Raw genomic sequence first — 25,014 nt, 5'->3', positions numbered from 1 at the left:
CAAAATTTCTTCCCCACAATGTGAAATTCTTGCACTTTGTCTACTCCCATCCCCAGAATGAGCAAGTCCATTCCAGAGTAGACCAGACTTCTTTCACTATTTTCCCCACTCCCTGCTCCTTAATAGCTTGTTTTTTTTCTCCCCATGGGCAGGGGAAGATTCACAGTTCCGTAACACAGGCAGATATTTCCCGAATGCTGGAAACCACCCTGGTGCAAGATGTGATTCAAGAATGGTTATTTAAGGTCATGTTTAGGGCTGTTCTGTGTTTCTTGCTTTCAATTCTTTTTCCTGGGCCTTGCTAATATACATGCATATAACAGTGCTGCATCTCTTTCTCCAAAGCACTGTATTCATACATTGGACAGAAGGCAGCACATGCCCAGAATAGAGGATCATATGCTTGATTGTGCAGAAAGTTCATGGGACATCCCATTTCGTGTGAGGGAAAATGAAGTCAGTGCAGTTTTTTCATTAATCCCTGGAAACTTTGATAGTGGAGTGACAAATATCCCCATGGCTCTCAGTTCCTGTTATTCCCCTTAGGCTTTGCACTAGTAGGAGTGGAGCTGACAGCAGCTCCGTGGGACCTCTGCTCTGATTCTGTTTCTTTCTCTTCCCTTTGTTGGTCCAGGAAATGCATGTAAGGGGAAATCATACACGGGGTCTGGGAGAAAATCCCGGCTGATGAAGACCGTGCAGACAATGAAGAGCTATGGGAACTACCAGAACTGCACCATCATGCGGCCGCACATCCCGCACTCCTACGGCACGTACGTGACGCTGGCTCCCAAGGTGCTGGTGTTCCCCGTCTTCGTGCAGGTGAGCACAGCTGGAATTGAGGTGTCAGGGATGCAAACGGTGCCCAGCTTGCAGCAGAGCTTGCTGCCCTAGGTAGGGTCCATGCTGCCACGCAAAGTACGTGTATTCCCCACCAGGGTATTACCGTGAATGCACAGATTTGGTACTTTCTCTAAGAAAATTATGTCCTGCCCTAGCGATGGTCTGTTGGGCTTTTTCCTTTTAAGCTTTCCAAATCTGACCTTTGGCTGCATGGACCAGCAGAAGGTATCCCAGCTGCTGGGTTTCAACAATTTGCTTTGCAAAGTTGCAGATTAATGTAGTTTCTTCCTGTGGGTTCTGGTAGCCATTAATCATAGTGTATGAAAAAGGATTTTATAGATTTGCTGCTGGCCAGCACTAAAAACACTGACTGGGATCCAGAGCAGTAGCAGCTTGGCAGGATATTCTCATTCCCCTGTTTCATAAGTGATAGTCTTAAAATTCAGCCCTGAATTTGGTGGAGCAGATACTCCTGACTGCCTCTTTATGTCCCATTTTATTCTTGTATGGCCAGAACCCCAGGAAGTCTAACGTGATCCTGTACGTTGAAGTACATTAATGATGAGTAAATTAATCAATGTAACAGCCTCTGAGGCAGTGGGAAACGGTTGCTCCTGTTAGCAGCAATGAGACCATCACGTCAGCTCACATGGCACACTTCCTTGGAGCCCAAACCCATGATCCACGTTGTCGTTCACTCCAGCCTTAGCTGCTGACCATCCTGGGGGAAAGCGTGAGCCTGGGCCTGTTTTGGGAGACAGACTTGTGCCCACATCTTGCTTCTGTGGTGGCCTGGGAGGTGGCCACTTAGATTACCATTAGTGCATCCATCAACCATGGCCATGTGAAGGGTTTGTCATTTAGGAGAAAAACAACTGTCCCTTCTGACTCTTGCTTTAGAAAAAGTTTGTGTCTTGGATTGAGTCTGAGGAGTTTCTACTACTTCAAGAACTGGCTTTTCTCCTTTGCAGTGTTTCGTACTGCTGTGCAGGGTATCTCCACCAAGGCCAATTGACCATGCTGCTCAGGAGGATCATCCAAGCGCTGGTTTTCCAAGGCTTGTAGAGCAGTCAGGGCAGCTGATGTCTGCCCAGTTGTTCTTTGGTGCTAAATTTAGATGAGCTCAAAGGTGCTGAGGGGGAAGGGTGGCATGAAAAAGGGCAGCTGTCTTAAAATCCCTTCAGCTTGCTGGGAAAATAATTCATAAAATCATGCGGCTTCTTCTCTGCAGGTAGGTGAGAGTACACCATTGCCACTGCTGTGGTTGTGTTTCCTGCCGTAGCGAAGGCCACACTGCACAGAACAGTTAATGTACAAAGAAATGCAAGCAGCTGATTGTCTTTTTATAGCTGAGCCTGACATACGTGTTAAGTGTAAGGTTTTGTTTCTGTCACAAAGCTGGACTGCAAACTTTCTGTCCCTGTGGGGTGGCTTTTAGCTGCTTCTCCCCGAGTGATTTACAGAGCAATGAAGACAAAGTGGGTTGGGTGGGCGGAAAGTTTTTTTGGCAAACCACACTTCCAGTGGAAGGTTTGACTCTGCTCTGTTTCCTTTTTTTTTTTTTTTTTTCTCTCAAATTTAGCCCCTTGATCTTTGCAACCCAGCCCGGACTTTGCTGCTGTCAGAGGAGCTGCTCCTTCACGAGAGCAGAAACAAGACCATACAGGTAAGGTGCTCTCTGTCCTGTCTAACCTGATACTTTCTAAACGCACTTAACTGCAGTCTCAAATATTATGTTGAGGAGTACTTTGCTTTGCAGTATCTTCATTAATGAGATACTCAGGAAAAAATGTAGCTGGTGTATCAGGGGATAAGATAAATGCTCAAACTCTTCTCTGCTAGACTTTTTTTTTTTTTTTCTTATCTCCTTTATTCTCACAAAGAAAGGGCTGTGCATGGCAAATGCTTGCTGGCCACAGCCTAGCAGCTAAGACCTTCCAGCAGACCTCCTGGCTCAGTGCTGGGATGAGGAGCCAGGGAAGGAGGAAGCTTAGGGGTATTTAGGGCAAGTTCAGAGACCTGGAAACAGAACTGGCTATGGGGCTTTTTACAAATTTGGGTCCTGAAAGAGATTGTGTTTCCGATCCAAAAGCCTTTCACTTTTGCTACTTTAACTTTTTTGTGGCAGTATTATTGGAGGGGGAATTAGTTGGACTGAACAGAATAACATGTCATCTTCATAAAGCCATAGAATAATTTTAGCTTAACTAAACTTAGCTTCTGTATAGCACCTTCTGGGTGGCTGACAGAAGAATTATATTGCTCACCAGTGGTACAAAACAGTTGCAGACTGTGTTGTGTTAAATGAGACTGTGTTGTGTTAAATGACTTGTCTCTCTCTCTCTGTTGTTCAACATGTACTCCTTCCCTCTTTATGATTGGATTTGCTATTTTATTTTCTATACAAGTGCATGAAAAATTTAGCATCCATTTGGAAACTTCTCTCTGATCTGTAAATAAAACTCTTTCCTGTCTGTCTTGCTGTTCTTTACTGCTCAGGGTCTTCTAGGCACCTCTATGAATGAAAAAATCAAATAAATACTTAGCTGTGTAGTACAGCTGTGCTTGAATGGGATGGTTTGAAAATATGGTGGCCAGGCTGAAGTGAGGATGGTTTTGCTGAGTTGTTTGGAGTTCCTTGCCTTCAGGTCAGATTCAGAAGTCTGTGGAAGAAGCCAAATGTGAAATAGCTGTGAATAATTCTAATGTGATTTTAATCCTGGTTGGAACATGTGTGTGTACAGGGGTTTTCATATTGAGGTATAAGCATGTTTGGAGGAGATGTGCTGTTTTTTATGTCACCAAACGGCTATAACAGCCATTTTGGAGAAATAGCTGTAGACATGATCAGAACAAGAACATGGCAGGGTCTCTGCTTGCTTATGATGCCCTAAGGATGACCATAAGGCTGGAAGAGAATTTCCTGATTGGAATTATCACCTGGAAAGGGAAAATGGTGTACACCAGCCAGCAGCATGAGACAGGGTTTGGGAAGGATGGTGGCCTCATGCAGTAATATCTGTATAAGCCTGGCAGATGGGCAAGACAAAAAGTCATGGATGAGCAGAATGGGAATGAGCATGTAGCAGCACCAGCTTTGCAACATAGCAGCCTTTCCCTCAGCATACACCTGGGGTGGTGCTGAGCCCAGCATTGATGGGAGCAGATCTTGTATCTAACAATACTGGGACATTATCCATGATCTGTGGCTTGCCTTTCTCCTGTCTGTGTGGTGAATCACATACAAAGTCACAGTGGGACTTGGAGAGCTTCAAAAAACCTGGTGTACATCTTTTTGGAAAGCCAGAGAGATCCCTTGTTTTGGGCAGCAAGGGTGTCTGCTTTAGTCCTGAGGAGCTGTGAGATAAGGGAACCCAACCTTTTGAAGCCAGCAAGACCTAAAATGACCTGACCACAATGGAGTTTCCCTGGTGCTGAAGGGCTGTGACTTGTGTTTTCATCTGACTTGAGCTCAGTGCCACGCCAGCCTTGTCTGCTTCCTGAACAAAGGCTCTTTGTTTCTGATGAGTCTTTTCTTCCTTGCTTCTGATGAGTCCTTGCTCCACGTGGCTTTCCATTTTCTCACTGCCCTTTTCATCCCGTCTCTCCCATACTGAACTGCTACCCGTGGTTTCCAAGACTGCTTTCTGGCTGTTACTCATCTTTGCTTGTGTTGCTCTAGAGAGAAGATCCCAGGTGCAAGTGGCTGGAAATGAAGATCCTGTGTCATTTTTTAAAATCAAGAATCTTTCCCCCTTGCAATCTTCAGGTCAGGCGCTGCATCCACGTCTTTGAAGAAACTCTCCCCTCTCCTGAAGGAGTGAACCTGACTCTCTGGAGGCTTGCCAAGATCTGTCCTCTCATCGACCTTACCTCTGAGGCAATCCTAATTCAGGCCTTAATCACATCCTGTCTAGACTTTGTTGCAATTCCCACTTTTATGGCCCTCTGAAATCCCTCCAGCATGTGAAGTGCCAAAGGAACAAGCATGATGCTGGCCATTTTGCTCAAAGTCTTGAACATGGTTTTTGTCCTTTTCTGTCTGTCTCTAAAGTACCTGGAGGGAACTTCCAGGACCTAGAAGGGACCTTTGCAACATGAACACTGCTCACCCTCTGCTCTCTTCTCTGATATCCCAGTTCAGGATGATTCTCCACTGAACCCTGATAGCCTCCAAATCTGCCAGGACTCTGGAGGACAGGTTTTATGCCCAGGTTTTATGCTTCTCTCTGCAGGGTATCAGGCTTTTCTCTCTCATTGCACATGTTGCACTACAAGATCCTAGCACTCCTGCCCCAGGACAGGGAGGTTTCAGCTCCCTGTGTCAGTGAGGTCACTGGATTTGGCAAACACAGTGAGTTGACCAAAACTCGTACACCATGGCAGAGATGCTTCAGGATGGCATTCTCTGTCCTTTTTAGACATCTCTACTTGCGAGCAAATACTAGAAACTTTCACTTTCCCCCTCTCTTTTCCACCTAAGTCCTACTTTGTCCTTTTTCTCTGCTCTGACTTTATGCCCTTCTCTCCTTCACTTTTAAATTGGCTAACACCATATGCTCGCTGCTCCTGCTGTAAAGCCACCGCTCTTGCCAGTGTGTGAGCAGAGGTGTGTGCTGCAGACCCCCTAACGTTCAAGAAAGTAAAATATTTGATTCTGGTAAGCCAGGGTGACATACACGGTTGACAGCTGAAGCCTTCATGTCCTAGGAAGTTGGTGCCCATGGCTGAAGGCCCGTGATTGGGGCATGCGCACTGCCCCCACCTGCAAAGCTTAGACCACTTCTCCTGTTAGAGCAGGGCTTGGTTGCTTGATGTTGAGAGCCTAAGTGGTGGTAACCTGATCACATTTGATCACGTGCTCACGTTCTTGTGGTCGCAGTGAGAGCTAAGTGAAAAACTGCCGGTGGCAACAGCTGTGGCTGAGAAAGCTACTAACACTTGGAAGGATATGACCAGGGAGCAGAAATGCAAATGGCTGGGTGTTATCACGCTCTCTATGGGAGTTGGATCAGCATCGATCCGGTAGTGACGTCTGCTTAACACCGGGTGCTGAAAATTCTGATGTGCTCCCAAGATAGTTAAAATAATAATTCAGGATCTGGAATATCTGGTTTATAGAGGAAGAATCAAAAAGTTTCATCCATTTAGCTCAGTCCAGTAGATGGAGACCCATGAACTTTGCAGATACAACCTGGTAAAACTGGTAAAACTTGAATTCCTCTTTGGGCTTGCAGCAAGTTCTTCCTCTTGGTATAGAATCCTGTACTGGTAATTTGATACAAAATGTGCATGGATGAGTCCTAGGAAGGACACCTGTCTGTGTGGTCTCTACCAAGGCTTATGGGCTTGCTGTAGCCAGCTGCAGATAGCGCTGCCTGGCCAGCAGTGCAGGGAGTCAACAGGACGGTCTCTTTTTCTGTCCGAGTGGCTTATCATAAAAGATCTGTCTCTGCTTCTCTCGGTATCCCCTATTCTTTCTGTTTTTCTGATCACAGCTCTTACTAAAGAAAGAGACTATCTCAGGAAATAGCCCCTGGGTTGGCCTTTTCTTGCTGTGCAGTGGGACGAGTGGGCTGGATTTTGCGGTGACCCACCGTGTTGGTGGCTCCGCTGTGGAACTGTTGTTCAACACAGATGGCGATGGCTGTCCACGTGCGTAGGTGTGTGGGAGAGGAAGGGACTGGGAGAAAGTTAACAACTCTTAAGTGCGAGTGCAAAGGTATTTGTTTGCAAGGTGGAATTTCAAGCCAGCTTTCCCTAATATTTTTGTTAGCTCTTCCGCAGGGCATGATTATCATCTCCTCCTTCCTGTGACGGAACTCTGCAGCAATAGTAATAGAAGAAATGTGCCTACTTCTGTCTTCAGAAGAGTCCATTTGTCTTGCTGTTTGCTTTTTTTTTCTCCCCAAGCACTGACTGTTTTTATCCTTCCTCATCCTGCATTCAGTACTTCCCATCTTCCCATTAACGCACAATGTTATCTGCAAATAATTCTTGTGTTTGTGTTTCCATATTCCCATTTTAAATCTGCTTGATTTTGAAGGGATGTTTTCCATCTGCCCCTTCTCTCTTTTTTCCCTTGCCTTTTAATTTCCTTGCATGCTAGGTATGCAGCCAATTTCTTCATTTTCTTCATTTCCACTCTTTTTGCTTGCTGGTTATGCTTTTATCTCCTTTGTTCTGGCAATTTGCTCTTCGAACAATCCCTGAGCATCTCTTTTTTGAGGCTGAGGGCACCAGAACAGGACCAGATATGTTCCAGAGGCTAAACCTCTTGGAAAAAGACAGGCATGGAAGAAAGGTTATAATGCGGTTTCTGTTTTCTTATTCCTTGCCTTGATAACAAGGTCAAAAGTATGGAAGAGAGTGAACGTGGGCACTCGGCCAGCAGTATATTGAGCACAGGGGAAGGGATCTTCCAAATAATACGGACAGAAAGGGTCACTCCCAGGTTTAATTGCCTACTAAAGCTCTGCTGGCAGCTTGTGCTTATCAAGAACCTCACAAAGACAAATTTGCACAGCTAGGAGCAGTCTGATGGCAAAGGCTTGATTTTTGGCTTCAAAGCGAGATGCTGCTACCCTGATGTAAGGCTCAGCCCTACGTGACAAGCTCTTGCCCGGCTTGTCCTTCTTCTGACATGTGCCTGTTGGCTGCTGGGCATGGGGACACGCTGTACCCGCAGTGCACCCCCCTAAACAATGACTCAGCCCCTGTCCTGAGCAAAGTCACCTTGCAAAGCGCGACTTGGTGGTGACAGTGGCAGCGGTGCCAGCTGCCCAGGTCCCTGGGAAGCCCCTGGGATGCTGGGTTGTGTTCTGCTCTTGAGAACAAGTTTCTACAAGTTGGCCATGACACTTCTGTCGTTGCTGCTCTCTCTTGTACAGCTGCAGCTCCTGGTGGCAGCATCTCTGCCCCTTTGCTCCAGGAGGTGGAGGGAGCATCCAAAGGACTCATGGTTCAAAGCAGTTGTGTGCTCCTGTGCTGTGTCCCGTGCTATGAGACATGCTTGGTTGGATGTTTTGCAGGGGGCCCAGGGCGCTGGTATGTTGCAGCGATTTCCTGGCATCTTCTTAAGCGTTGGGTTGCTCTATGCCCCCAGCTTCTGCCTGGGGACAGAACAGGCTCAAACCTCAGCCACGGATGTCCACTGCTTCCTGGAGGCTTCTTGGCCAAGGATCGCCAGTAAAGTGGAGGAGCTGGTTCTTCTCATTTTAAGACTCTGTTTATATAGTGATTATATGAGGGGCCACAGTCAAGAGCCAGAAGGAGAACAAGATCTTCCCTTTGCATTGGGAGTAAATACCACAGCTCTGGAGTAGCTCCTGTCCCACCTCCTAGGACACTTGAGTCATTATTTAAGCACGGAGCTGGGCAGAATCTCAGCTTAGTATTTGCTTTCCACCCATTAAAGTGGTTTAAAGGTATCAAGTTTTCTCCTTGCAACTGCCCACTTTTTTGTTGTTGTTTAAAGCCAAACTTATTTGCTAATGGGGACTGTACGTGAAAACCACAAGAAGCTCCTTAGTGAGTACATGTGGGGAGATCAGCATTGCATTCAGGCTGCCGCTTCCACTGTATTAGGTTTGATCAGCAGCTTGTTCACTCCTCCTGCTCCTCTGATTTACAACTTATGTAAATGGGAAGTGACTCGAGAGAGCAGGGCGCTTGTGTGCGCACGTCGCTGCACGGCCGGGCCGGTTCCTCTCCCCGTCGCGGGGCTCGGCAAACCTCGGTAGGCAGCAGCAGGAACGGTGTGGTGGGAACCTCGGCGGCAGCCGTGCAGCCCTTGCAGGACAAGGGTGGCCGGTCTGCTGTTCATGGCTGCTGCATCTCCTCGGGACAGAGGACTTTGGGAGGACGCTGCCTCTGTGATGAAACATGCCTTTCTTATAGCTTCTCCTCTGCTGGTGTTGTGCCCTCCAGGTGACTCTCTTTGTCTACTCCGACTTGCTGCTCTTCACGAAGGAGGACGAGCCGGGACGCTGCAACGTGCTGAGGAACCCTCTCTACCTGCAGAACGTCAAGCTTCAGGAGGGTGAGTGCTGGCAGCCGCTGGAGCCTCTGGGGATGTTGTCTGAGCTGTTTCGCTTGCAAGCAGGTTTCTAGCCAGCCAAGGGGCAGCCCAGGTAACCTGCACAGCTCCTTAGCACCCGGTCACTTCCAGTGGTGACAGTGCTGCCCAATCTCCCCATTGAGGTGCAGCATCACCCTTCCCATCCCTGTGTTCAGCTGCTCTCAGGAGCTCCATCTCCCAGGAGGCCTCAAGGAGCACTAGCTTTTGGGAGTGCCGTTCCCATGGCTGGAATGGAGACTTTCTTAGGGATTTGGGGGCCAGTATTTGTAAATGTCTTGATGTGCTGGGCTGTTCCCCTTTCCCTGGCCTGTCAGCACTGCGTTGCTTACAGTGGGGACCAGCTGAGGGTGGAAAGGGAAGTGAAGTCTCGAGGTTTGCCTCGAGAGACGGGCCAGGCCGCACTGACCTTTACTTGCCCTACTTCCCCCCTCCACCGCCCACGGTCTGCGGCCCGGCTAGCGGCCCTCCCCCATGCACACCCTGCCCCCAGGAAAGAGCAAATCTGGGTCTCGGGGAGTGGCTGCAGCCTGGCCCGTGCTTGGTTTCTTTTGGATGGTCCTATCCTGGAATTTGGGTGGGTTTGGGGAGCTGTTAAAGGTCAGGGGAATGGCTTGAAATTGGGTTATTTGAAGTTGAAACACTGAGGTGATGTGAAAGGTGCCCTTTGCTGCTGGAGGCTCAAAAGAGGAACAGAAAAACAGCTCCACAACATCCTATTTCTTGGTGCAGAGGCTCGTCTCGGCCCCAGCTCAGGGCCGCTCTGTGCCTTCCTTGGTGCACTTGGTCTGTTTGGCCACACGCGTTTGCTTGACCACCCCAGGGAGGGGCTGGGACTTTTCCTGGACTGCATGTGTCAAGTATTGCTGGATCAGGGTCCTACCTGAGGTATTCTGCTTAGACATGAGCAAAACCATTTATTCTTTTCTATGAGGATGTTCGAATCCCAAAGCAAGCTGTGGGATCACTGTCCTTGGGGGTGTTCAAGACTCACCTGGACACAGTCCGGGGCACCCTGTTCCTATTAGACCTGCTTTGGGCAGGAGCGGGTAGACTAGAGATCTCCAGAGTCCCCTTCCAACCTGAATTACTCCACGGTTGTATGAGTTGACGTGTCTGTGCAAGGGACAGTCCTGTGGCCCTCAGCCTGTGCTCCCCACTGATGGGGCTAATTCCAGAGCGGGACTGATTCTCTGAAAGAAATGATTTCCTGCATTAGTGTTGCCCCATGCTGTTTTTGAGGTGCTCAGAAAGGGGCTGTGATGCTCCCCAGTGGAGTTGGGCACGCTGCGTGCAGGCCATGGCACTCTGGGAGCCTCTCATGCTTGTGGGACACTGGGCAGGGTATCTGCGCTCGGGCACCCAGATGCCATGGGCTGCTCAGCAGCTGCTATTTCACATTTCCAGCAGTGCTTCTGCTCCCCAATCCATTCACTGCTCTGCTGCATGGGGGCAGAATCTTGATCAGGGAGGTGACACGGAAGCACTTGGAAACGCTGGTGAAACTGTGTGGGAGTCTGAGCTTGTTCCAAGTGCATGTTTTTCTAAGAAAGGGACAAAAGAAATTGTCCCTTCCTGGGCAGTGTCTAGTCCCGGAGCACTTCAGTTGGGGTCAGCGCATGTGGATCCTGGCTGCTCCCGAGGGTGGCTGTGTAATCCCGCTCTTGTTTGCCCACTCAGAAATCTGCGTTCCTGAGGCTGGGTGCTAGGACGTGCCTGCTCGGCTCGGGCAGGGCAGCTGGATGCCATGCGCTGCCGTGGCCCATGTGTTTCCTTGTTGCTGGAGCACATGTGGAATGGCTTAGCGAGCTTCTCCCATGCAACGTTTGGCTCTGGAGCCTGCCTACAGCTGCTGTGCCTGGGAATCCAGCACCCTCTCGCCTTTCAGGCCCTCGTCCTTCAAATTTGTGCTTCAAAGCTGGGGAGAACAAGCAAAGAGGAGCTGTCCATCCTTTTTGGCAGGGTTTTGCAGTTGCTCTCCTGCCTGGGTGAGTGGCCCCTGAATAGGAACAGGCGTATTGCTGAGAATAACAATCGAGACATCTCCGGTGCGCTGAGACCATTGTGGGGCTTCCTGTTTCTGCCGCCGGCCTCACTGTGCGAAAGCAAATCGCTCTAATCTGCTTTACAATGCTCCCTCTTCCTGCTTTAGAAGCCGAGTGTGGCTGATGAGCCCTGCGCCCGCCAACGCTTCCAGTGTAATGGGGTGGGTTTCCTCGCTGGATGCTGTGGGAATTTCCATGGTCACTGCGCTCCTGGGATGGGCACGCTCCATGCTGGGACAATAAAGGACCCCCAGGTGCTGGGAGACCCTTCCCAGCCAGGAGCCTGATGGGCATCCTGCAGACAGGGACTTCTCTTTTTGCACCTTGCTTTGTCCTTCCCGGCTTCCTAACCTGAGCTCTCCTGCAGCAGCTCACTCCGAGATTGCCAGAGGCCTGAACTGTGATTTATGGGGCCTCTGCTCTGAGCTCTCCTCCTTGGAGCCTGGAGGCAGCTCCCAGCATCGCTGGGTAGGTAGCTTGTGCCCGCACCACTGCCCCTTCCTGGGCATGCCACGGGTGTCACCGCTGTCCCCAGAGAGGAGGCAAAAAGAGCAGAACTGTCTTCCCTCTTTTCCTTTCTTTTTGACCCAAAGCCTGGCATTCTTCACCCAAAGCCTGCAGGCAGCAGCCTGTGTTCACCTGGGGACATGGCAGAGCCAGCAGAAGGCTCCGGCTCTCCGGAGAGCTATGCAAGAGCCTACCCTGGGCATCAGCAGCCTCGGGGTCTTACATGCAGAGGGGATGTGTCCCTACAAAGACCTGTGTCCTCACAAAACCCCCACGTCCTGCCACTCTTGTGGCGCATCCCAGTCCCAGGGCAGGAACCGTACAGGTTACTTGCAAAGAAACACCCGTCCTCAGCAGCACACACTAGGAACAACCTGCACCAAGTGAGGCATTTTCCTCTTTCCCCTTATTTCCTTTGGGCATTTCACTCTGGATGGGCTCTGGGAAAAGCTCTGCTGGCAGAAATGCTGGCAAAGCTGGTTTGAGTGGAGATGGGTGCTTGAGTCTGCTCTTCCCAGCGCCGCTCTCTCCCCCCTTTCTCCCATCACTCCTCGCCATGGAGAGGCACTTGCCCAGCTTCTGAAACAGGACAAAGAAGGGAGACCTTTGGTTCCTTTTTTTTCTCCCCGCCTCTAACAGCAGTTATTTAAATAAGGAACCTACCAAGAGTTAAAGATTTCGCTGGTGGGATAGCGGGTGGCTCCGGTGGCAGTATCTCCCAAGCAGGTACCTGCACGTGACCCGTTTGGCAGGTGGCACTGAGCAAGCGCAGTGGCAGTAGCAGTGGCAATAGCTCACCACGAGCATGATGCAGTGAGGAGCAGAGGGCCCATTTGCAGAAAAGGGGCTTTTTTTATGCCACTGAGCACGTGGAAAGTCGAAGCAGCTCAGCGGGGACTTTGGTGTTGTGGATGCTGGTGGCCAGCTCCGCTCCTGCCTCCCCAAGCCCTTCTTGGAGGTGCAGAGTGCTGGCAGAGGGATACTTGTGAAGCTGCACAAGAACTCCTTACCCAGTGGCTCTGTTCCAGCGGCCTGGTGTCCCTGTGATGACATTGGCAGGCTCTCGTGCTTTAAAAGTGAAGCTTTCTGGGCCACTAGCAATGGATCAAGGGCTGTCATGTCCCCAAAAGCCACCTGGAAGAGGCATCCCCAAACACCCTTAAGCTTTGCACTTCTTCAGGTGTTCTGTGATCTCTGTGAAGGGCCGCAGGTGGCTTCTGAGCTTCCCAGTGGGCTACAGCTCTTTAACTCGGAGCTGCTGCCTGCAGCGGGAGAATTGCTTTTCCTCTGGGAACGGGGTGTTTCCACTGCCGGTGCGGAGCTGTTTCCATCATTAGCGCAGCCCAGGCTTTTGAAATGAAGCAGAGCTTGCACTGACACCACTTCGAATAGGATTTGCGGCCATGCCCAGACCGCGGAGCTGATCTCATGGCAGAGATAATGTTGTTAAAAGGCTTCTGAAGCCTGCAGCCCAGCGGTGCTGTGTGCTGCCAGCAGCAAAGCTGGTGCAGAGCATGGGTGGTGGGGAGGGCAGGGATCACACCCCTGGCTTTGGGAGGTGGGATGTCCTCCTTTGCCGTTTTGGTGGCTTCATCTCCGCCTGTGAGGCTGATGTGTGCCAGCAGCTGGCTTTCCTTGGAGCTTAGGAGGCTCATGTCTCGCACATAGTGTGCACAGACCAGGAATAATCCTCTGTGAAACCTTTTTTGGGGATCGGGGGAGAGCTGGGCTGCAGGAAGCAGCCTGGTGGAGCAACCCCTGGGGCAGCAAGCAGTAGAAGGAGGAGACGAGTTGGAGCGTTCTTGGATTTAGAGACAGATTTTTGGCTGGCTGCTTTGGTTGTTGCATTGCCCCCAGCCACGTCCCTTCCTGGTGCTGCAAAAGCACAAGCTGTGGCCTGATGTAGATGCTGCTGCATTGCTGACTGCCCTTGAGGTTTGGTTCTGTGCTTGTTTCTATGGATCCCTGACCCCCTCCATTTCACCCATACCTCTGGGTCAGCTCCTTCTCCTCGCAGAGGAACTGGCCCTTTGGAGAGCCCAAGAGAGAAGGTGCTAGGACAGAGCTACCCAGGAAGAAGAGCTGGGAATGAGCAAAGGCCTGGGATTTAGGGCCAGTCTAGTTAGACCTCCTTGGTATCCTGCCCTTAGTGGGCAGCAGGCAGGAGGGCTGGCACGGGGCTCTGTCTCGAGTTAGTCCTTGCACGGACCTGGAGCCTGCGGTGGGCCCTTCTCCTAAAGGACGAGCCCAAAGGAAAATCCCTAAGTGCAGTGAGTCCATGTAAAGATATCGTGCAAGCACGGTCTGCCCAGCGCAGCCCCGCGGCCGTCCTACAGATGGGCATACATCATTCTCAGATCACAGCCTGGTACTGTAGGATGACAACAATAAATATTCATTAAATGTTGTCTCTTAGCCAACTCCTCTACCAGTCGCTCTGCTTGGAGAAATGCAGTTGTGGCTTAATTTTGATCCTGTTTTTCTTCTTTATAGGTTCAGAAGATCTGAAATTCTGCATCCTTTACCTTGCAGAGGTAAGTAGTGGTTTAGGAATTACTTTTTGGTGGGGTCTTAGCATGTGCTAACAATTCTGATTCTTCCTGCCTGGATCAAGAGCACAAAATTAAAATGATTTTTACTTCCTTTGAAATGGCTGTAGCCAGAACATATTTGTAGGCAGGTGCTGCAAGGAATCTGTGACTCAGGAGGCTATGCCTGGTTGCTCCCCCCTTTCCCCGCATGCTCCGTAGGTGGAACTTCCTTCCTGCATCTCACCTTTAATTTGCCCTGGGGTTCCTTAACCCAGGGGTAGATTTCATTGTGAACTGCCTTGACTTTACTGGGGGCATCTTGCTTTTGTTGTTGTCAAGCATTCGGATTTTCAGTCAGCAAATAGAATAAGGAAGCTCAGTGTAAAATACTGAAATAATCACAGATCTAAAAATGCGTGCAGATGGTGCATGGTTGAATGCTCTAAACAGATTTGCAATCACTCGGACGCTGGTAGAATTATGTTTATGTCACGAAGGAGCCAAGGAGGCTGCAAAACTTGCTTGTAGTAACTGGCCCTACCTCATCACTGAATTCTGAGCCTATTTTGTTTTCAGATAACTTTACTGTGTTCCTGGTTTGGAGACCTTGTATTTTATGGTGGAAATCTGGGTCTGGGAAAGTTCCCTAGGGCTTTTAGGGGAAAGACAAACATTGCTGAGCAACACCACAATATAATAAGCTATTGTGAAAGTTGGATGAAAATACATCTAATGAAAGTTGTTCACCTTCAGCAGCTGGGACTCGGGCCAACGCGTGACTTGCTGTGTAACTCTGGGCAAATGAGTTCCTTCTCAGGTTTCCCTCTTATTCTTTGCTTGTCCTCTGTACGTCTCTAAGCTGTTGAGCAGGGAGCCGTGTCTTCCGTTGCGTGCCCAGCACGTGTCCAGTGCAGTGTCAGACCGGTGTGGATACGTGGATTGTCCCACTGCCGTCACTCCGAAATGCTGCAGCGAGTAACTGTGAGTGCCAGCCTCAGCGAGGGGATGAGGCGCTCCTGCGTTTTCTTGTGCATTCGGAAAAATGCATTTGGAGGCTGACCTTTAATTTAGAAGCTTTGGTCCCATAAATAGAAGTAATTGAAAGAGCAATGGTTGAATTTCGTGGGATATTGAGAAGACAACTTATCTTTGACAAAATGTAGTGAAATGCTTATATTATTTTTTCTTTCTTCTGATGAGCTTAAATGGTCCTGTGCCTCAGCTCTGCTGGTTGAAATCCGTGGCATCCATTGTGGTTGGAGTTTAATGATTGTACAGCAAATGTCAAACGTTAACCTACCTCCCCTCATGTGCCCATGCAGAGGACAGCAGGTCTGGAAAGGCCCCGCTTATGAGGCTCTTCAGACCTTTCTTGCTGCCCTCTGCCCCAGACAGCAAGCGGAGCGGCAGCATCCCTACCCTAGGGATCAGCAGGTCCATCTCATGCCCGTCCCGCAGCAATGGGTGCTTATAACCTGGGCCTGGCCAGCACGAAGCTTTCGAGTGAGACTGGGCAGCTCTTGGCTCAAATTCATCCTCTCGGGGATCAGGACATCCCTGATCTCACCCCTTCCCTCCCGTACACAGACTTTGAGCCTGACGGTTTCCACCAAGCCAGGGAGTGGAAGCTGCCCTGGTGCCTGGAGAGGATACAGCTCTCCAGCCAGGTGGCTTTGCTTGGGCCTTTTGGGCAAGGGCAGGAGAGAAGGAGGTTTCTGGTGTGTTTGTGAGTGCACAGCCCACCTCAGGCTTCGGGGAGACCTTTTTCACCCTTAAGGCTCACCAGACTTTCCTGCACCAGATATTTTTCCTTCAGGAGGGGAAGTGGGGCCACAGAGAGAGAATGGGACTTGCCTATGAGTCAGCAGTGAACGGAGCAAGACGGGGCAGTCCTCTCTCCCTTGTGGATGATATTCAGGGAAGCAGTGACCAAAAGTCCCAGTGAAGGAGCTGGATGGAACAACTGAGTAAACTGAGTTTTACTGGTGGCTAAAGCACAAGAGCAGAAACCTTCTGCAGTGAGAGGTCTTGGAGCTGGAAGAACTGTCTCCAGCAGAAGTGGAGCTCACTGGGATGAGGATGGACTTTTAGTAGCTGGTCAGGCACCATCCTGGGAGCCAGCTTGGGAGCATTTGGTCATTTTCATCCTGCAAGAAGGCTAAGAGGAGCGTCACAGTTCAGTCATCCCTCTTTACCTTCTTCTACAGCCACTTGTGAGCAATGAAGCTTTAGTTACAGGATATGGGGGTGCTGGGAGCTTGGACAGGGTGACAATATTCTTCAAAGGCATCGCTGCCAGCTGGCTGAGGACAGAGGTGCTGTGGGGCCTTGGATGCCTCCCTGGGCTGGTGGGAGCCTTGCTGTGTGGGGTTAAGGTTATCTTTGCTGTCAAACACAAGCTGGGGTTGGGGCATCCTTGTGCTGCAGCAGGGCTGTGGCGGGGTCTCCGGCCCCACAGCGCAGACGTCCTTGCGGCCGCGGGCGCTCGTGGTGTCGCCGCGGGCGCTCGTGGTGTCACCGCGGGCACCCGGCGGGGCTCCCGGCTGTGCCACTTCCTTTGGGTTGTGCAGAGCTCTGGCTCCCGCCCGGCTGTGGGAATGAGCCCGTTTCCTCTGCGAGGGTGGCTGTCCTGCTGAGCTCGGCTCAACTCGGCTCTGGGGCTCGCATGGACACCCAGGTCACCCCATGGGGTCTTGCCCCTACCCTAATGGCATCACTCCTGCTCTTGGCAGCAGATGACAGATTGTCAGGAAAGCAGATGAAGTAGCCTGGAGCTCCTTTCTGCCTTGTTCATAGGCCTAGAGACCAGGAGAAGATACGGTGTCTGGGTTTTAGGAATGAGTCTGGGCAGCGTCTTCTAACAGAGACAGGGACACAATCTGAAAGCTCATTTGGTCCATAGTGATCCCAGCAACTCTTCTTCCATGCTGTGGGTCTAGGGGCTTAGTGGTCATCATCATCCAAAAGCTTCTATCACTGTAGTATCTAGCAGACAGCAGATAACATGTTGCTTTTATAGGGTCTATGGGGTTGGAAGAAACTCTCCCTGCTGTTTCTTACCCCAACTCATCTGCAGTGAGCGTTAATGTATTTAGTACCACTGTGTGTAGCAAAGGAGCCCACAGGGTCTGGCTAATCTCGAGCTCACTATGGGAATGGCTCTTATCTGAGCTGTTGGGTCCTCTGGCTCCATCCCCATCTGGAAGATGACTTAGTTTTGCCTCGTAGGGTAGCATTTAGCATTAGAATCCTGTGTGATCTGGAATGAGAATATGCTTCCTTGCCTATCTGTTGCTTTATTTTAATTGACAAGGAAAATTCAAGGATACTAGAGGGTAATAAAAAAGCTACTGTTAGTCATCTGGTCTACTCACTTCTACATAAATCACTCCACAAGGTTTAAATCTTGTGCATTATGGTTGTTTACAATCTGATGGCGAACTGCCATCTTCATGTCTTGGTGTAGGTTACAGCAGGAGGGTTGAGTTGCTCTGCTCTTCCGGGTGTGAATTGCTGCATTGTGGGTGCTTGGATGTGCCTGGTGAGAGCTCTACAATCCGGCTGGGGCATGGGCAGCACTATTCTTGGAAAAGAAGTGCTAAATATAAGTTGTTATTGGAAAGGATATAGAAATAGATTCTCCACTTAGCTGTCCATTCTTTTTTTTTCCCTTTTTTTTTTTTTAAATTTAATTTATTATTTTTAAGAAGACCAATTAAGCAAATAGTACGGTTGAGTAAACTTGAGAGATTGCCTCCCAGGGGCAATTCTGACAGCTCAATATTGGTCTTCCTTCCCAGTTGCGTGCAGAAAATTGTCATTTTGAAATATTTTGCGCCGTGGAAATTCTGCAAGCTTCTAGCTGGGAAACACAGCTGTGCTTTGTTCCTAGTGATACTGGGGGTTAGCTGCGATAGTCTGAGCACAGAAGCAAGCCCGAATCAGGCTCGTGAAAGCAGTCCCTGTTGAGCTAATAAAGAATTTGTATACCTGCAAGCTTGTCCAATTTTTCTGGTTGCCAACTGCTGTAAGAAAAATTCTCACTCACCCATAAAGACCTAGTAGACCCTATGCTTCATCTCAGCATTTTAAATCAAAGTGGATTGGAATGGCTTGTTCTGATTTGTTGAATGCACCTGATCCCCAGAAGTGCTGGGCTGATCCGGCGTGGGCCCGTGTTTCTCCACGCCAGAAGATTTGGTGTCTTAGAGGGTGACACTGCCGTGTTCCCGGTGCCCAGTCCCTGCAGGGCACCTCCTCACGCAGCTCCCATGGTGACATGTACGAATCCCGACAGGAATAAACTGATGTATTGTGTTGTGGGAGCTGATAGCCAGCGCAGAGATGTGAATAAGGTCCAGGGCCCTATTCACACCCTTTCCCAATCCGGAAATATCCCACTGATAGGAAACTGCAGATCAGTGTTTTATTGCATTGTTAGAAGTTTTTGATTCAAACCCAACTCGTTCAGACCGGATTGACTTAAAATCAAAGAGCTCATTAAGTTTTTCATTGTGAAAACGTTAGCAAAATCGATCCTTTTCTCTGGAAGTTTTCATCTGCAGATGCTGGCTTATCCCTTGGGAAATTGCTCCAACAGAAAATCTTTCCAATTCCAGCTTCTTGGCGTGCTGTAATGCTTAGAGACCCAAGCAGATTAATGCAGTGAATCTGCACGTGGGCTTGTTGTGGATGAGCCCCACATCCCAACTCTGCATGGGAGATCCCTAGGGCACCCCTCCTGCCCCCGTGCTCAGTGTGGGTGCACCCTGTGCCCTTGGGATACCCCATGGGCACCTTTCCTGTCCCAAGGAACAGGGGACACCCACCCGCCCTGGATCAGGCTGGGTCCCAGCTCCTGGCAGGCTTGCATTTTGAACAAATCCTCTTTAAACTGAACCACTGGTGGAGTGAGAGGCAATACTGCAGCTCGTGTACGTGTACCTGGCTCCGTGGTCTTCCCTGCAGCTCTCCTAGCTTTCTCCATGGGAAAATTCACTCCCAGGGGTGCCTCGCGTTCCTCAGGATGGAGGTGGCTTTGGCCATCCCTGTCCCCCGGGGAAGAGCAGGGAGAACTGAGTCTCCCTCTCCATATAGGCAAGCTGGGTACTAAAAAGGCAGTTTATCCATTATATAAGGAGATATGCTTGCCCAGGGATGTGCTGAGACCTGGTATATGTTCGGCATAACTTGCATGAATTATGGCAGCAATTATGGACGTGTCATCAGAGGTTGCCCAGAGCTTTGTTGGGTGCTGCCCTGGAGTCTCTGGAGGGCTGCGGGGTGGATGGTTTTGTGATGAGAACAAGGTCTAAGGGGCTGGCCAAGGGAAGGCATCAAACCTATGCAATACCAGGAGCAGTTGAGGGGAATTTGGTTAGTCAAGAACTTACAAAGGAGCTATTAAGACTGAGAGCTGATAATGCTGATGGCACGCAGCTAGAACAGGTTTCGTCAGAGGCACTTGACTTGATATGACACAACACTTGGCCTGAAAACTTTAAAACGACAGGAAGTTGCTGTGGTGCATAATAAATAGTTTAAAAAATTGTCTGTTTGGTCTCGCAGCGTTTTCTGTGAGAATTGGTCTGCTTGGGAGCTGTGGCTCTTGATATATCCCAGCTAATGTTTGATCATTGACATGGTAGAGAACAGTATATCATGCTTGATAAAGTGCATATATGAATTGGAATTTGGGGAAGTAGAAGATAATAAAGAGCATAGTTCACTGATAAACAGTGGGACTTACTTGTTAAGGGAGGGGTGGAAGGTAATGACTTGTTTTCATACGATCATGGGGCAACTCGGGCTGGATGCCCCAGCCCTACAAAGGTCAGAAGTGACTTGGTGGGGAGACGATGATGATCGGTGACCATGAGCTCTCATGATGGGATTGATCCAGCGCGGGGACAGGCCCTACGGAGCAGGAGCAGAGAGCAGCTTTGCCTCTGTTCAGGGTGGATGGGGATGAGTATCATTAGGGCTGTGCAGGCTGGTGAGCTTCAGTTTCTGAGTGAAAGGCAGTTACAATAAAAGCTTGAGTTTCTGTCAACATCGGCTGGGGTTTTATCATCCCTCTGACCTCCATCCCAAGAACGATAGCTGGAAGACTTGTCCTGAATTTGTTTTTGCCCAAGATATGATGGTTTGGGCAGTGGGCCACAGCAAAGGAAGTTGCTCTTTCCCTTTTCCGTTTTTTCCCCAGTATAGCAGGGGATCTGGTGCTGTCAGTCCGTGCCTCTAAGGAGGGGTGATTTAGGAGGTTCATGAGTGAGTCCCTCAGCCTCACACTGATCCAAAACCCTGGATACAAAGCTTGCCATGGAGCTCCTTTCTGCTGAAGCTGAATCTCAATTTCCTCTGACTCGTGATAGGGGAAAAAAAAAAAAGCTGTCATTTGTTGGGGTTGTGGGCTGCTTTATTTGTCATCTGAGCATTTGGCTGAGTGATGGTTGTGGCTGGAGTCAGATGGAAGATCCTCTGTTGTTTCTAAGTTCATCTTTTCCAACACAGGGCTCTGGTGGAATGGACTGTGCTGCCAGGGCTAGAAATAAGTTGGAATCTGTCAATATTAAGGAGATCAATAAGAGAAAATCTAGATGTGCTCCTTGCTGCCTGACCTTGTCAATTTGTTACATTAATTTGAAGCAAATTGAGAGAAGAAAATGTATGCTCCTGTGCCTCCCCATTTCTGGTTGTGCCCCTGTAAGGGGAGAATTCTCCTTGTGCTCCACTGAGCTGTAGCAGCAAGAAGATGTCACCAAGCTGAAGAAAACCTTCTTGCTCTCTGACATTTTTTTCACTGCTTTTGGGTGGTCCCTCCTTCCTGGGCTGCTGGAGCAGCGCAGGAGGCCGGGCCGTGTCCTGCGCTGCCCTCACCAGCATGTCTTGCCTTGGGACATCTTGCTCATGCGTGAGTGGGATGCTCAGGCTGCACCCGCATGATCCCTCCATGTCATGCCTACGGCAACAGCATAACTCCTCCTGGATACCTGTTTGCCATGATCCCGAGGATGGCAGGTAGCAGACCCTGGATACCGAGACATTGGAGCTGCAGCCTGAACCTGTAGCAGGAAAGGCAGACTGGTGCTGCTAGAATCTTCAAAGGTCCTTTTGAAGGTGATATCCCAGTTACCCCAAATGCTGGTGCATTCCTGAAATGCAGCCCTACCCTGCATCCTCATGATGTACCCCAGGTTTCAGGGTAGCTGAAGTGCATGCAGGTATTAAAAGGACTCTCTTTAAATAACCTGCCTTCATTTGGAGTGACGCTCTGCTGATGTTTTGCCTGAGCAAGGGCCTGCAAAACGGTGGCTCTGGAGCTGTGGTGAGGCTGCCCCTCTGTGCAGCCGGTCCCGGGGCTCTGTTTCTTTCAGCATGTGTGTGTTTACCCAGGTTAGATGATGTGAAATGGCACCAGCAGCCAGAGCTTGGCGTTCGCCGTCGCTGGGGCCCGGGCAGCGCCCTGGGCAGTGGGAGCTCCCGGGTCAGGTCTCTATGGGCAGGGCACAGAGTGGTTGTGTGCAGCCAGTTTGGTCACTCAGCAGTGCAGCATTAGATAAACTGGGATTTATCTCTAAGATAAACTCTGCTGCCCTGATTTTGTGAATCTTTAAGATGTTCAGCCTAAATCTGAGTTTTTTGAGGTGACTTGATGGAATTCATGGAGCAGAATTTCTTTCCAAAACTTTTTACCATGGCTCCAATTCTGTGGTCACACTTCCCAGATTTTGTCAAAAAGAGCAGCTCAAATGTTGCAATTAAAGTGTTGGAGAGGTTTGAAAAAGGACTGGATACTTCAGGGTGGTTCCCTCCAGCTCCAGGAGCTGGTTGCAGAGATCTGAAGGATGTTTCAAACAGCAAATACAAGTGGTGGCTGTTGAGCTCAGCGTTGCTGCCACTGACATAGCACAGCTTGGAGGGCTGTCTCACGTGACAGGAAAGGGGAGAGCAGGGGACCTGCCTGCTGTTTGCCAGAGGGATGTTTGCTACGGGAGTTCTGTATCTGGCTAGTCTCAGGGCTGGGGTTTCCCATAAATGCTTGTCATCCAACAAACTAATTGGAGACACCTTGCTGGCCTGCAAAGGCAGCCTGAGCCCTGTGTTCCTTTCTGGCTGCTCCAACAAGAGGGGAAAAAGCTTCCTCAGGTCATCCTTCCCTCCTGGATGCCTCGCACGTGTCCTGCTCCCCTGGCTGTGCGTTGCCATCACCCACTGCCTCGTGGCACTACTCTGTGCCCTCACCTTCCCTGGCACCAGCATTTCCCAGGGAAACAGTATGAGCACCCTGGGCTGCACTGGGGTCAGGGTGGCCCTACAACATGAAATGTGGGGTCTGTCTCGCTGTGTTGGCACCTCTTCCTTCCACAAGCTTCTGTGCAAGGATGAAAAGCAACTGTCCCAAGAACCATCCCTTGGTGTCGCGAGGGTGGAAGAGCACATCCATCCTTCGTGGCCAGCCGCGTGGCAGCAGGTTGTGCGCAGTGACCCGCAGCTCTGCGCACATCTTCTGCTCAGGTGCCCATTATCTTCTGCTGCGTTTGCTCCTCTCATCCTTCGAATAGAACCTGGGCTGCCACCGCCAGTGTTTGTGTTTTGGGCATCACCCTTTTGCCCAGCAGTCCAAGAACTGCAGGAAAAGAAGTGACAGCCCCCAGTTCCTCCCAGCACAGCTCAGCGTGGCAGCAAACTGAACTTTCTCATCAGACCTAACCCTGCCAGCAGTTGCCCATGTTTTGTGGACAGGATATTCCCAGGGCTTGCTGCTTCACCGGTGGAAGGCTTGCTGCACAATTTAAAAGCTATTGTAGTCTGGAGTCCATTTCCGAGGTACTTCCCCTCTGGGATCTCTGCTAGAGTTGGATTAAAACCAACACTCTGAACATTGGCGGCCAAGGGCTGGGCAGAGCAGAGCTGGGCTGGGAGCTGTGTCCCTGTGCCACTGTGCTGTAAACCCAGCAGATCTTAGTATTGACAGTCTGTGCTTGCTCAGGGACCCGTGAGACAGAGCTACCGACTTCATCAGACTTCATCTTTGGGCTGATTCAAACTTGTTTGTGGTGGCTTTCTCCATAGGATTTGACTGATGATCCAGTGCCACCCAGGGTGGTGACACTGCTGAAGTGGGTACAAAGGGAGTTGTGGGAAGAGAGCAGAACTGTGTCCCCTCGAGCCACGCCAGAGAACTGGTCATCTCCCTGCACCTCTGTAAGTGCCAGGGGAGGTTGTTGCAACAGTGAGACAAGAACAGCCCCCACGTTTGGTTGGTCATGAGGTCGAAGGCTTTGAAGGTCTCAGGGTCAGTTTGATTCATTATTATTATGTGCTTGGCAGTAACGGGTCGAGCCAAGCTTGTGCTCTGATCACTGTTGTGATGGGTTGTGCTTAGACCAACCATAGAGGGCCATGCCTGTGATGTGCCTGCTTTGCAAGCACTTGGGTCTTGGTGGCCTTTCCTGTGACTGGGTGATGTCCTCCTGGATGTCCTCCACCGATCTCTGCACCAGGGAGCCAGCGGTCATGCCCTGCCAGGTAACTGGGACCTTGACCAGTCACGTCCCCACGGGATCGAGGCTCAGCTTGGGGAAGCATCTGCAGGTGGGAGCTCTTCTGTTCTGCTCCGAGTAGTCCCTGGCCGCAGCAGGGAGCACGCGGGGTCCATGTGAGCTAAGCTGGACCCTCCCCGCAGCAGGTGCCTTGCGTTTTCCTCCCGCTCCGGCCGCGCCGTGGGCTCCAGGCCGCCCTGGGAGGCCCCGCGCCGGCCGGCACGCAGCACCTGCAATAACATGTGTTTCGAGCGCAGCTAGAGAGCCACCGGCAGCCGCTTCAGTCCCTCGCTTTATCTGGCTGCAAACGCCCCCTTCGTGCCATCTGCATCCTCCTTTCCCAGCGCCGCGCGGTTGAGCCGTGCTTTCTCTTTGTAAATATTGGCAGGCAGAGCGGCGGCCTCCCTGAACAAAAACAATAGCGGGGAGGCCGGTTCCCAGAGCGGGCCCTGACTGAGGCCGCGGCGTGCAGGGGCTGCCGGTGGCACCTCGCGGCCCTGGGACCAGCCACCGGTCTCGCCGTTGCGTGGGGCATGGCAAAGCCTCGTGCAGTCGGCGCCCTGGCAGGGCCTGGGCTTCGGGGACACGCGCCGCAGGTTGAGCATCATCCCGTGTGGAGCTCTGGACAGGTGTCACCTTCAGCCTTGCCCTCAACACCCAGGGGATGCATCAGCCTGAGCTCCTGGTTAGACAGGGAAGAAATAGGTTGGAAAAATGGCACAGTTGACTGTCCCCTCTGCTTCGTGGCTCAGAGGGCAGGCTCTTCTCATGGCCTTGGTGTCCCCTGGGCAGCTGTGTGCAGGCAGCCTTGGTGCCCAAGTGCCTGGGGAGAGGGTCCTTCTCTCTGAGCAGCTGATGGGGACCGAGTGTCACTTACCAAATTAAATCAAAGTGATGGGGACTGTAATTGAATCTGCTGGCAGGATCAGGTGAGTCCATTGCATTAAAGGGGATGAGAAATGTCCTTGGAAGTGCTTTAAGCTTCACACCAGGAGGGCTGCAGGAGCTCAGTGGGAATTAGTTACAGCTTTGCTGTTGTCACCAGACTCTCTCAGCTGCTCTGATATCTTATGGGTGTAGAAAAGCCCTTAAAATGGTTCGTTTCTGCCCAGAGAGCTGGGCAAGGAAATGCCACCCCAGCACGGCAGACCTGTAAATGTCCTGTCCTCCCAAAGGCAGAATGACCGTGTAGCGGCCTTGGAACGAGTCTGTGTGGTGCAGCCTGGGGAGGTGGGGATGTCATGGAGTGGAAAGAGCTTGGTGTCCCTCAGGGGATGCTCAGAGCATTGTGGGGCAAGGAGATTCCCTGCTGCCTTGTGCCTCTGCATCATGAACCGCTGTTTCGTTTCGGTGACATCGAAGCAAGCCTGAACTACTGTTTTCAATGTCTGAGCCCATTTCTGCTGTAGGACTAGATGTGGTGATGGACTAATATCAGGAACATCAAATCTTACCTTGCCTGCAAG

The 25,014-nt window shown here is 50.6% G+C and overlaps 1 protein-coding gene across 2 annotated transcripts in view; it reads left to right on the top strand.

Annotated features, from left to right (window-relative positions):
• Positions 1–25,014, top strand: part of RGS3 (regulator of G protein signaling 3) — a 60,957-nt gene that overhangs the window by 15,466 nt on the left and 20,477 nt on the right. For both annotated transcript variants that reach the window (XM_088527986.1, XM_088527987.1), the window contains 4 exons: positions 635–822; positions 2,426–2,509; positions 8,773–8,884; positions 13,966–14,006. In XM_088527986.1, the coding sequence (XP_088384112.1) occupies positions 635–822; positions 2,426–2,509; positions 8,773–8,884; positions 13,966–14,006 (425 nt within the window). The remainder of the gene's footprint in view (positions 1–634; positions 823–2,425; positions 2,510–8,772; positions 8,885–13,965; positions 14,007–25,014) is intronic.

Source organism: Tinamus guttatus, unplaced genomic scaffold (genome assembly GCF_059628265.1).
Source record: "Tinamus guttatus ecotype Peru unplaced genomic scaffold, ASM5962826v1 Tinamus_guttatus_pri_ptg000297l, whole genome shotgun sequence".
Lineage (NCBI taxonomy): Eukaryota > Metazoa > Chordata > Aves > Tinamiformes > Tinamidae > Tinamus > Tinamus guttatus.
The sequence above is the reverse complement of the archived record's forward strand: the minus strand, read 5'-3'. Positions and strand labels throughout refer to the sequence as shown.